Source organism: Cydia strobilella, chromosome 17 (assembly GCF_947568885.1).
Source record: "Cydia strobilella chromosome 17, ilCydStro3.1, whole genome shotgun sequence".
NCBI classification, from domain to species: domain Eukaryota; kingdom Metazoa; phylum Arthropoda; class Insecta; order Lepidoptera; family Tortricidae; genus Cydia; species Cydia strobilella.
Genome location: NC_086057.1, coordinates 4,189,477 through 4,203,214, shown reverse-complemented (window position 1 = coordinate 4,203,214; position 13,738 = coordinate 4,189,477). Strand labels below are relative to the sequence as shown.

General features: G+C 36.1%; 2 protein-coding genes across 2 annotated transcripts in view; one reads left to right on the top strand and one right to left on the bottom strand.

Moving 5' to 3' along the window:
- The window catches only part of LOC134748801 (uncharacterized), a 215,160-nt gene that overhangs the window by 39,594 nt on the left and 161,828 nt on the right, over window positions 1-13,738 (top strand). The window lies entirely within an intron of this gene.
- Window positions 2,280-8,495, bottom strand: LOC134749045 (adhesive plaque matrix protein-like). The gene is made up of 4 exons (XM_063683951.1): window positions 8,437-8,495; window positions 6,603-7,111; window positions 4,849-5,061; window positions 2,280-3,307 (listed from the first exon to the last, which is right to left on the bottom strand). The coding sequence occupies exons 1-4, from the start codon at window positions 8,443-8,445 to the stop codon at window positions 2,938-2,940; spliced, it is 1,101 nt and encodes a 366-aa protein (XP_063540021.1). The 5' UTR covers window positions 8,446-8,495; the 3' UTR covers window positions 2,280-2,937.

The window sequence follows — 13,738 nt, the reverse complement described above, 5'->3', positions numbered from 1 at the left end:
TGTACCTATAGTATTTTTTAAACAGGAATGGTATGCTGATAGATGTCATCTCAATATAATTTAGCGAGATTTGGCGTTTTTAGGTTATATATTATATGGAGATGACATCTATCGGCGTACCCTTCCCGTTTGAAAAATATAGAAGATCCGGTGCGTTCTCTTACGACATGTAGGTGTAGGCACGCTTGATATAAGTTTGATTTATGTGTTGCTGCAAATGGTCAATGAAATATTAAACGCGTTAATTTAGACGGTTTTATTTAGTCACGCTACTGTATTAAATGTTTCTTCTACGTTGTCCTCATAACATGATGCAAGCGACGTAACGGCCAATGTCAATGCCTCCGACCGGTTCCCATTTTCGGACCCTTGCTTCGTGGAAGGAAAAATAAATTAATTCGCTCTTAATGAATTATCGGTTTATTTGTGGTGTTGTTATGGTAATCGATAGGGACTTTAACCCTTTCGTAAAAATCACCATTTAAATTATTCTGCCACTGCTTATGTGAAAAACAACACTAAGATTGATTTTTATTGGCAGAGTTAGACTCTAAATTAATTGTTTTGACAGAAATGTCATGCACTAAGAGAATAGCGAGTGAAACTAGCGATAATATTAGAATATAGACATAAATTGGAAAGTCTGAATAGGTATGACAGACCAAATAACTTTAGAGTACTGATAAATAAAAAACATTTCAATATACCAAGTAACAACAACTATTATGGGCAAAGAGTCTGGTCAAGTCATTTACCACACATCTTAAATAGTCTTCCTAGAGATATAATAGATAATTTAGAAGAGGGTAAGCCCCATAAAATTAAATAATGTTAAAAAATCACTGCCTGAATATTTAAGTTAATCATCATATTATATATAGCATATTATACGTGTTAAATAAATAGTAATAATATAAATGTAATAGAAATATTAGAAATAAGACCATACTTAGCGTACAATCTATTAGAGTGTAGATTAGGCTAAGTCTGAGAGTAGATTTTGTAATTTCTTTTTTTTTTGAAATAAACAGTTCAATTTTTTTTTAATAATTCAATAAAATTGCGCATTTGCAGATGTATTATGTACAAATTAGTACTTAAATATAAATTTTCTGATATCATTTATTTGTTATACTATTACCAACTTTTTGTACAATTATAGTTACCTATTTGAATTCCAATTTTAACACCAGGTGCATCACAATCCTGATGACCTTTTATATATAAATGAATATCATGAATCGGCGGAGTGGGTATCTAAAAAAATTATCTAAGTCTTCTTTCTTCTTAATCTATTTTTTTATGTGGGTAGATAAAGTCTTTGGTGTACCCTGTACCAAATTTGGAGAGGTATGTTATATTAACTTTCGTTTTTATTGTTTACAGGTAAGGGTTCATCCACATATTATGTCACAGCAACAGGGGAATGGGGGGGGGGGGGCGCATGCCAAGTGTAACAGTACGTATAAACAACCTATCTTTTTCCTATGTAATTAAGAGGCCGTAGTCGATTTTGGAGCAAAAATTTAAAATTGATAGATTTAGTTTTTGAAATTATACACGTTTTGTTACGTAATATCTAAATAACAAGTATTGGTTTCTATTAGGACGTCTTCTCATCTTGCCTTTTAATAATGAGGTCGCGAGCGTGCGTCACCGGTAATATATGAAGGGGCAGTTTTTAAAAATTCATCAAAAATTTATGGTGGTAAATTATACAAATTCATGTATAAGAATAGTTTCAGCAAATGTTGTAGATTGTTTAAGTATTAAAATTACGTTGAAATTAATTCGATTTTTAGAGAAATTGTCACTTGTTTTGAAGTAATTTCTGGAGAAAATTAATTTCGTCTAACTTTCATTTACACTACTTCAAAGTCATAATAATAAAAATGTAGTCTGATAAACGTCAAGTACAGGATATGTGTAATACAAAATTACCATGTTTAGCCGTCCACACTTTACGAAATTTACAAATAAGAGCGACAAAATCAGTGTTTTACGCGCGTTTACCTAAACGTCCATCAGAAAAGCCAACATTACTAATTTAGTGAGTCTGTTTTCAAAAAATTGATCTGATAAAAGGTAAGATAAGAAGACGTGCTAATAGAAACCAGTACTTGTTATTTCAATTAGGTAACAAAAGGTGTACAATTTCACCGACGAAATCTATAAATTTTACATTTTTGCGACTAAAATCGACACCGGCCTCTTAATGGACGTCTGACCCCGAGCGTCGCGCTACAATATAAATGGTAAATAGTAAGTGAAACAACATATTGTAAGTATCTTTTATTGACTACCTGAGTATCATAAATACTAAACATACATAAGTACGTACACACACAGGAATCATGATCACAATTACATAATCGTGAGCAAAATTACTGCTAAGGGAAATTTTAGAGCGTTCTGATTCTGACTGCAACTGACAATATCACTTTATTAATGCTACCGCATTGCTCAGAGTTGACTTTTTATTGCAGAAGATAAATCCGTTTTTGTCAACAGAAACCTGTCTTCAGCATCAGTACGGGCTGCTGACCGATATTTTTTAATTAAGAGGGCTCACAACGATCTCAAATTATCCCATTATTACTCCTATATTTGATTTGTCTTTCCGAAAGTATACAAAGATTTTCAGCTTATAGTTCAGGCCTTCTGCCTGGATAAGTGAACAAAATCGAGGTTTACTTCAGCCTATTGCACTATAGTTGACAACTTTAACAAGTGGCTGAGTCAAATGTCAAATGAGAGGTACGTGATCCATTCTGTACCTACAATTTCTCATAATACATATCCCCAATGAGTAAAGATACCCCCATCGCGTATATACGTACGTAGCTTTTTTAAAAAGCTACGTTTAAATGCCCGTAAATGTATAACTTCCTACGACCAACGATCTACATAAATTAAAATTAAATTGGCAAGAATTACCTAACCGTAAGTTGGTTTATTATGCTGTGGGTAGTAGCTACCTTCAGTTTGTTGGGGGTTAGTTTGTTGAGGGTATGTCTGTTGAGGGTATGTCTGTTGAGGGTATGTCTGTTGAGGGTATGTCTGTTGAGGGTATGTCTGCTGAGGGTATGTCTGCTGAGGGTATGTCTGCTGAGGGTATGTCTGCTGAGGGTATGTCTGCTGAGGGTAGGTTTGTTGAGGATAAGTCTGCTGAGGGTAAGTTTGTTGAGGATAAGTCTGCTGAGGGTAAGTCTGCTGAGGGTAAGTCTGTTGGGGATAAGTCTGTTGCGGCTTGTTCTTCTCGGCTTCGAGTTTAGCAGCCTCCTCCTTTGCAGCTTGGTCGTTAGCACTGAAAAAAAGGCATAGATATAGTAAGCTATTCTTGAAGGACTACTTAAATATTACCGTCTACTTTTGAAGTTTTTCATTTATAACTATACTACAAGGCGTTAGCGCGTAATAATGGCCCAATGTTGAAAAAGGGGCGGATTGTAACCGCTAGCAAGTGGCAGTCTTGGCCTCTAGTGATATTATTTACGGTTATATGCAATTTAGTTTGTTTTCAGAGAATAATTTAGAAATTCCTAGGATTAACTGTAATTTATTGAACCAAACATATGTTCCTATATAAAATTTGAATAAGATCAATCAAACTATGCCAAAAGCAAAATATGTTCCACCTTGCTGGCATAAACCGGAAAACTACTGGGTTATAAGCTCAAGGAATCCTTAATATTGCTATAAAGCGGGCAATTTGTCTCAGACACAAACAACTCTGGCCATAATTCACTCGGCACGCCCTCTCACTCTGAGATATAAGAAACAGTATACGGTTACATATTTCCCTCAAATATGTATGTCGATGAAGATACCTACTCACGGTTGGGCTTGTATGGTATTCGTGTTATTATTATATGTCGGTGACTAACATCTTATACACCGCTTTGGTTTATGAACCTACGTAAATGCGATTATCGCGTATTGTACACAAAAAAATCCGTTTTAAATCAATAAACGATCGTAACGTTCTTCTAAAGATTTACAAACGGGACCTAGATTCGTAGAAGCCACTGGCAACACGTATCAGTTGTTTTACCATGCCCACGTTGTCTTTGCTTGTGTTGACGAGGTAGTCAACCACATTCCTCCATGAAAGTTCTTCTCTAAAAGAAAAGCCAGTGGCAATAAAAGATCATACAGACTGATAGATAGAGACTATTTATACGTCTGTGAAATATTGTAGGTATAATATTGACTTATTGGATACATACTAGTTATGTATTCTGTAGCATTCGTTTACAAGATTATTACCTTAACCGTCCTGACGCGAAAAACTTATTTCATATAATTTCATTTTGGCGCTTGGAGAGGTTTTACATATCCAAATCTTATTAGTATTAGTATTTTCTATGACTTTGGGGACTTTTTACATCTCCTAATTAAATGCATAATTTACCATAGGGACTTACATTGTTATATTGTAGTTATTATTTATTTTACATACATACATACATACATATAATCACGTCTATTTCCCGGAGGGGTAGGCAGAGACCACGGATTTCCAATTGCTACGATCCTGACATACCTCTATCGCTTCTTTGACTTTCATAACATTCTTCATAAACGCGCGCCGGTTTAGAGTGCTCTTGACCTGGCCTTTCTTCAGGATTTCCCCGATCTGATCAGAGAAAGTCCGCCGAGGTCTACCCCTTCCAACTCCCGTTTCTACCTCTCCCTTATACACTCTTTGCTAGCCTTCTTTCACTCATTCTTTCCACGTGTCCAAACCATCTTAACATACCTTTCTTAATTTTTGTCACTATATCTTGGTTCAGTCCTTACTTAGGTACTTGTAGATTACATTGTTGAATTTTGATGACTACTTACGCTTGGATCGCAGCCGGGACCGGCGGCGCGGTGGGCAAATGGTCCCCAGACGCGTGGAATCCGCTGGAATCAGCCCACCAAGTCACGGTGTAGGTCTTGCCGTCAGCGCCGACGAACGAGTACCAGCCCTTCTTCACCAGGCTCTCGTTGTCTGTGTTCGGGTTGGTGAGGTATCCCTCTTCGCCTACGTGAGTGCCGTCGGAGATCTGGTACCTGACGTAAAAATATATCATCAATCAATTGAAATTTTGGCATGTAAAATAAATAAGTAAATGTATAGGTTTTAAATCTACAAAACGCTTCAAATGGCAAGCTTATATATAATACTGTCAATAATATACCTAAATGTTTACATAAATAAGTTTGACATAGAGTCTAGTAAAGTATTTTTCAGTAGAAATGGGCGATTTTACAATTTGACTCTTTTCTACTGACAAAGTTGGCGGCTAGACTTTATTTTATATCTTATCATTTAAAAATAAACAACAAATACGTATAACATAAGATATAATCTGCCGCAGTGCTGCGCACTAGAAAATTACCGTGTGCTTTTACTCCTACAGATACCTACACAATATGCAACGCTAAAATATGATGCCCCTTGTCCCTTGTGTAATAGGAAAAGCTCTTTTCTGCTTTTAACCGTAAATATACCTACTTACAGGTATCTGTTTACGGTACTTACCTATTTTTTTACAATGAAAAATAATGAACAAGTTAAATTTAATTGAGTTGTAGCCACTTTTTCGTCGAGAATTTTTGTTAGGAATATTTCTAATAAACTGTGAACTGCCTAGATCTTACAATGATCAATGACCGTTGATACTATCAGCCCCAATCGATCTCTATTACAAGATTCCTAACTAGAAAACAATAAATCTACAAACACTAAGATTCAGCTTCGTATAAAACAGACCTGCCGGTTGACTAATGTCGCTATTATAATGAACTCAGCTGCCGAAACAGTTATAATTATTTGATGTTGGCCATAAATTATGCAAAAGCTTTTTCTAAGGATATGCGATTTATAAACAGTTAACAATTTAACTGTTCTTGTGTTTCCAAGTTGTGCATTGGCTTAAAAACCGGATTTGCTGTCATTTTATGTCAAAGTGATACAATGGACCGTTGTGACCGGGACGGCATTTACATAATAATAAACAATTTGGAAATGCTAAGTAAAAACTTCGATTTAGAGCCGCCGGATCTAGTTTGATATATAGATTAAATAGCTGTTTACTAATTCACATTGAAAACTTGAAATCGTCCATCTTTACGTACTGCTGAAATAATAAATCCTGTTTCAGACTTCAATCACACATTTTTTTCTTTCGCAGACTTTGTATGTCAATAATCGGATATATTGATCTACATACAATTGTATGTACCGTACCTAGCTATAATTGAAACCATCATGACTTTAATGGCACTGTAAACATGTTCGATTAGCTTGGGCAATAAAGTTTATGGATGTTTGGACACGTGTTTTGAGTTTAAAGTGTTTTGCGCCCAGAAGCCCATTATATACCTGCTAACTAGTTTTTACAAATCTACTAAAGTTACATACGCTTGCGAATTTAAAACTGCTGTGGAGGTAGAAAGCAAAGCAAATTCAATAAAATTAATAATTGAAATATGTTGCACAATATAAAACTTTTATACTTAAGAGTTGTGGTTAGATGTGTTAATTTCTTCCGGCAAGAGCTGCAAATAAATAGATAGGGGCAACAGAATAAATAAACACAAGTACTCACTCATATTTGTAGCTGCCGTTGTCTCCATAATACTGGTCGTTCTTGATAACCTCGACGGGCGTGGCGCTTTGCTGAGGAACGGTCCACAAGTTGGTGGGCTGGTCGTGTTGAACCGGTGGTTTGGACGGATTCTGCCAACCGGGGACGTAGCTGGGCGGGCTCCAGCTCGGCGCCGCGGTCCACGTGGGCTGGGTAGTCCACTGGTTCTGATTCCAGGCACTGCCGTCTGGCTTCCAAGCGTCGGGAGATGGCCACTGGCCTACCGGGTTTTGGTTTTGATTCCAGTAGTTATTGGCCGGTGGGGTCCAGTTGTTCTGCTGACTGATCTGGGGGGCATTCCAGCCCCTCGGGGGCCTCTGGCTGGGGGGCACGTAGTTGGATGCCGCATTGGTATCTGCTTCAGTTTTCAGAAGTTCCACTGAAGCGACGGCTTCAGAGTCTTCGATTAAACTTGCCGGCCCTTCTTCATCGGCATACGAAATAGCCAGAATGGCGAGAAAGGCGAGTAACTGTCGACAAAATTAAAGAATTTTTTAAATAGAGGTATACGAGTAGGTACTATACCTACAACATAAATGTAAACTTTAGTACTAGCTCTGGACTGATTTATTAAAGCTATTTTCATTAGAAAAATTTGCATCAAATCTACATAAATACGTTCGCACTAAGATAAATGATCTCTTTATTACATGGGAACTATTTCGGACTGCCTTGTTTTTTGGAGATAAACAAGTTGTCGAGGTACGAATTTAACTATTATTATGAATTAAATGTAAACTGCTAGGGAACCAAACTAGCTGTCGGTATTAAATTAAATGTTAACAATTAATTGGATGAGAACGAAGTGCCGACAGCAATTAACGAACACCAACTTCGGTGCTCTTATTCCTCCATTTTAAATCAATATGCTAATTGACAATTCGTTTTTTTGACAGAGGTCGGTCAATAGAGATGGGTCTGATTATGACACTTAATAATTTAAATTGTAACCGCGACAAAAACATCTTAAGACAAAAAAGTGTTATTTTTAGATCAAACAGATTAGGTCCGTTGTTAGCTTTGCCAAAGTACAATCATCCCGGTCTTAGGTACCTAAATCATTTAAATGTTGATTTTAAACGGTTCAACTTTAATTGATATAAAACAAGGAATGTAGTTTTCTTTTATGCATTTGCATATTCTACCTAATTTTTTTTAATAAAAAAATTGTCACAGCTTTTACTGTAAGTACAATTTGAATTTTGTGCAATTTATATTTTTAATAATTTATGGATATGAAAATTGATAAAAAATTAAGTATTAATTTACTCGTTTGTACATTATATTAGTTATGAGTAATTACTTAGAAGATTCAACTAAAAGGAGAATGTCAATTCTATGTTTTGTTATGTATTAATTGTATTGTATTACTTTATCCTAGAACTTCTGCATTTATTTGGTAATACGTTATTTTTGATATGAAACCTTTAACCACAACAATTGACAATTTTTTGCCAGATCTTAGAGCTAGCAAAAAGTAGACAAAACTTTTCAAATAATGCCGATACATGATTAGAGCTTTTTTAAAAACGGCGCCTATTGAATTTATGAAACTCGATTGTGTCGTAAATAACTGCCGATTCAAAAATATTAACATTTTGGAAGTAGAATTTTAGTTTTTACCTTTTTACGCGATTAACGTTAATCTCTTTCATCTTTTTATTCCACTATTTATAGTTTGTAAACTTTTGTCGAACAAAAAATCCATCGTAATCAAATTTTGCAAAATGGGAATAAAAAATAAATATTTCACTACTATTCACTTTTTAGCTTTATGTCTTTATCAAGGACTCACCAGTTTCATAGTGCTATCCTTCCGTTTCGGCAGTCCGTGCGAATATGTCGCAAGGGGTCGTGAACACGATTATATATGCTAAGGTCCTGCGGCGATCCTCGGCGCATCCGCACGCCGCGTGTTCCCATACATGCGCGAGCGCAGGCGAGACTGATGATTTGGAATCCAGTTTAACTGCGAATTCGAGACACAAACACCCACATTCTTAGTATTCTAATTTTGATGGCAAAACCGAAGTTTGACAGCAAATGTCTAACGCATGAATGGCATATTTAATTTTCTCGCCATGAGCAGAGCACGCCCGAGCTGTATAAATTTAAAAATAAATATATAAAGAAATAAATATTATAGGACATTCTTTCACAGATTGACTAAGACCCACAGTAAGCTCAAGAAGCGACTACCATTACCATTTGATATTCAAACCAACAGGGGAAATTAGGCCTTACTAAGATTAGTTCGGTACTCGATATTACATTTCATCGAAGAACATTTCTGGTAAATATTTCTTCTTCTAAAGGATCATTACAAGTAGAGGGAGTCCAGGGTTCAATCCCTCCTTTAAAACCTCCGGTCTCATTCACTCTCAATATCGACATTAGAAAGATGACTCCAGCAACAAGGCTGCATACTCAAAAAGCGAACTTATGCTGGTTTGCTTGAACGTTCAACTCGCCTGTGCTTTTTAAGCGATTCAATTAACAACCAGGCGCGGGCGCGGCCTACGGTGACCTCGCTCTTGAAAAATGCCGAAGTTTCCATTTTGAAACTAACGTAACTTTAATTGTTTGTTTAACTTAATTGGGTGTAATGATAAATGATTGGGTGTAAGGTATATTAATCCCTTTGTGTTGTTTCAAATACTCATGTAGTACTTGTGCGCCAAACAAGTGTTTTGAAACTGTAATGAGCGTACACTTTCAACGTATTTTTGCTTTTAAAATAAAATAAAATAAACTTAATTCAAGAAAAGCTTAAACTAAACTGAAGTAAAACGAGACATACAGAACCAGCTTATTATTAAGCGTCAATTAGAAAAGATCAATGTGTTTTTGGCTCCTACCAATGACGTTGGTGTGATATTTTTGCAAATATCAGTGAAAATGTCAATAACGTAAACTTACTTCAGTGCATTTTTCTTGAACCCGACTTAAGACTAAGTTAGATATTTATGCGTGCTTCATTATCCAAGTTACTTGTTGATACACTGTACAGAAACATTCGTAAATTTGGGGAGATGTGCAAAAAATATTGGAGGTTTAATTAATTACACTAATTCGTATTGAAGAGGTCTTATAATTATGCGTTGATAAATACTGACGATTAACACTTTTGAACAAACGCCGGTTGAGATGTTTATCACCAAATTTTCTGTATTCTACTACCTAATATCAGCATTACTTTGATTTTTATAGTACTTAGGATTAAAAAAAGATATGTAAGCAACACTTCTGCTGCATGCATGCCGTGTTTGCCTGTAATTGGGTGAATATTCAAGCAATCTTATTTTATAACTCGTCATTTATAAGTATTTTTTGTATTGCACCTGCTGGCAAACCTAAATAAATAAATAAAAACGATCCTTTGTTTATTCGTAATGTGATGTAAACTCACGGTTAATGTTTAAAATCCTTGGTGTATTTATATACAAACTATAGTACATATTAAACCTAAAAATGTTCAATTAAATTCAATGCGACATGGAAAATACGAGTACTGTTAACCTAATTGTTTGTCAGCTAGCAAATTAGTAGGTAAGATAGACGCCTCCTAAGTATCCCATTCATAAACATTCAAATAACTTTGACTACATCCTACCTTCCCGAGTCTGACTATGCCAAATACAACAGTGGTATGTAAGAAACAAAGTCCAATTTTTTAAACAATCGAAAGCATATACGAGCAGGGACAATTCAACGGTAGAAATACACGTAGGTGTACACAAGCTATTCTTGTATGTACAACCATTTTGCAAGTGCCAAAATCTAAATCATGTGAAGAAGTCTAATTGACTTTAGAGGACCAATGCTTGTAGACTCATGGTAAAGTTATGAGGCTTTTCAAACAGAAATAGGAATATAACTAGGACATTTATTGTCGCTTGGAATCAACAATGTTTGCATGCTGACTGAATTTTGATTTTGATTTATGGGCAAAAATTGTTTGTTGATGTTCAAATATCTCGTTGACAGCATTGAACATGGTATAAATCAAACCTTAAGGAGTTTCTTATGTTGTTGGTTTGGTTCGACGTTACTTGATGTCGCGCTTGACATATGGATCGCGTGCGACAAAGCAATTCATGCTGTAGGCCTAGCTACCCGTCTTTTTCTAACTATGTTAATTAAAGAGAGACGGGTAGTCTATCTCGCCGCGAGATACTGTCGCGCCAATCATGTGCTAGCCCGGCTGGGGGTCAGGTGTCCAAAGAACTATAGATGCCGATGTCACAGGCTTCCAATGAAGCTGAAGATATCATCATCACATCATCATCATGCCAGCCGATAGACGTCCACTGCTGGACATAGGCCTCCCCCAAGGCTCGCCACTCCGACCGATCCTGTGCCGCTCGCAACCACCGAATTCCCGCGACCTTCACCAGGTCGTCGCTCCATCTCGTTGGAGGCCTACCGGCAGTTCATCTTCCGGATGACATACGGATCTGAGACGTGGGCGCTAACGATGGGCCTCATAAGAAGGCTCAAGGTCACGCAAAGGGCAATGGAGAGAGCTATGCTCGGGGTTTCTCTGCGTGATAGAGTCCGAAATGATGATATCCGCAGTAGAACTAGGGTCACCGACATAGCTCGCAGAATTGCAAACCTTAAGTGGCAGTGGGCGGGGCACATTGCTCGCAGAACTGATGGCCGGTGGGGCCGGAAGGTTCTGGAGTGGCGTCCGCGTACCGAAGATATAACAAATGAAAATTATTGCAACGATTTTGTCGAAGACGCGTGATCCTCAGCAATGAGGGACGGCTTATAATGGAATATCTTACTTTTTGTCTCTTTTTGGTGCTATTGTGTAGATACAATATATAGCTACAACGATTTTCTCCGGGACATATACTTAATCTGCAGATTTATAATATAGCTCATAATTATATTATGTAAATTGCCATCCAAAGTAAGCTTGAAAAGTTTAAAGTTACCAGATTTTAACTCATAAAGTTACGAAATAAGACTCGAACCTCCGAACTGTACTGTATCGAGTCTGTACGAAAAAATAAGAGCACAAAGGAATAATGTTGATATGATGAAAAATATTATATTACGAAAAAGCAGTGAAGCATGCAGAGCGCTTTCACAAAAGCACTTGAGAAGTCTCGGAAAACATAAAAACCGGATTATTTTTTGCTTATCCAGTTTAGGGGTAGAGTTTAATAGGAATTTTCCGATATATTGATGAATAATAAAATGGTTTCATAACTGAAATTGCGGTAAGAATAATTGGTTTGTACCCGCATTGAGCCAATACCCTTGTTATTGTTAGTGGGTTATTAATTAGGGAAGGTTTTCATTTTAGGGTCACAACTGTCACAAGATAGGAGCTTTGTCGTCGCACGATCAATATTTTTATAGTGTCGTGGTGATATGATATGATATGAAACTTATCTTTAACATTAAAGTAACATATATCTGTTTAGTATCACTTTTCTTTGTTAGAAATTGTAACACAAAGAAAATAGAGCCGTAACTAGAAGTTTTACTTAGAAATTTTTCCCTAATTGTTTGATTATGAACAACTTTCGGTGTAGTATTGCTTGAATTTTCTTGATACTTACCTACGTGATCAGTGGGTCTATTTTGGTTCTCCAAGCTGTTGCGTTGTGAGCGTCTATGTATCTTTACATAGTATATTATATAGCTATATTTATCGTCACGAGGTTAACATTTCAATTCATACCTAAATACTATAATGATAAAAAAATATATTTAATTAATCTGTGATATAGTATCAATACCTATAGGTATAGTTTGTCAAAGGACTGTCTCAATTTCAAACATATACAGAGACTCATACTATCTTTGTCTTACACTAGTACTAGCACCCAAAAGAAAAGGATGAGTATAGTTTTTTGTTCTTATTTACTGCCAATTTGGTTTGACCAACTATATATATCATCAAGCTTGACTTGAGTCCGATTCCATTTACTGCGGTTTTTAAAATGACAAATGCCTAACCCGCACAGATCGTTAATCGTTATACCCACATGGAAATAAAAGTAAAATAATATTTCATTTTATTATCATAATGTAGTGATGAACGAGTGAGATCCTACATTTGGATTTGTGTTTGGTTGACAAGTGAATCATCCTATACGCTTTGATTTTCAATAACCTGGCCGCGTAGCCAACATGCCAATCGCTTACGCTCCGTAGCGATCGAAACGCAACTGATGTCACTGTTGCACTAATATGGAAGAGTGATAGAGAGACACAAAGCGTTTCATTATCGAAGCGATAGTGTTCACCTTGGCTAGGCCGGCTGATCCGTTTTATTCGATTGAAAATGGTCATTGTAGGTTGAGTACATATTAGGTTAAGCTAAGCTTTGGTTGTAATTTGTCCTTATATATCTGATGGTTGGAAACTCTAGGGTGTTCACAAGTTTTTCCTTCTTCTTATACGCCGAAACCCGACGGCTAAGGGTATGAATACAATAAGTTGTCTAGGTTGACGCTGGTATAATCTTTTGCTTTCTTTATGGAGTCTTGGAGTCTCGCATTATTTCTTCGATGCATCAAATCAGCAATTTTGTGTGATATTTTGTACATAAAACTCAAAGAAAAGTTTCTGACCTCCTCCTTTTTTGAAATTGGTTAATGACTGACGCCAGATTGTATAACAAAAGCTATAAATATCCATTTAAACTTTAACGTATGTACACAGTTCAAGCCCATATGACTGTTTCCTGTTATCGCTGTGATAAATTGTCATTTGTTGATTTCGGAACAGCCTAAAAAAGCAAAGACGAATCGTTAATGAAACACATAATTCGAATTAATGTTTATCTGCGCCTGAGTGGATTGATATCTGACACGCTGTCACGAATATCGCCTAAATTGGCTAAATTAGGAGTGTTTTGGGGTATTATTACTTTCTAGATACCTATATGTATCTAAACTTCATAGAGATGGGAAAAAGCAAGTTTAAAGATGAAATGTGATGTAAAAAAATGTTTAATGTATAAAATCCTTGGTGTAAATAAATAAAATAAACAAACCATAGTACATATTAAACCTGAAAATGTTCAATGAAATCCAATGCGACATGGAAAATACGAGCACTATATTAACCTA

Bases quoted from the DNA above. Each gene is read 5' to 3' on its own strand.
- LOC134749045 (XM_063683951.1), bottom strand. The intron at 5,062-6,602 runs GTGAGTACTTGT...TTTTTACGTCAG, and splicing joins AACGGCAGCTACAAATATGA to GTACCAGATCTCCGACGGCA. The intron at 3,308-4,848 runs GTAAGTAGTCAT...CCTTTTTTTCAG, and splicing joins GTCCCGGCTGCGATCCAAGC to TGCTAACGACCAAGCTGCAA.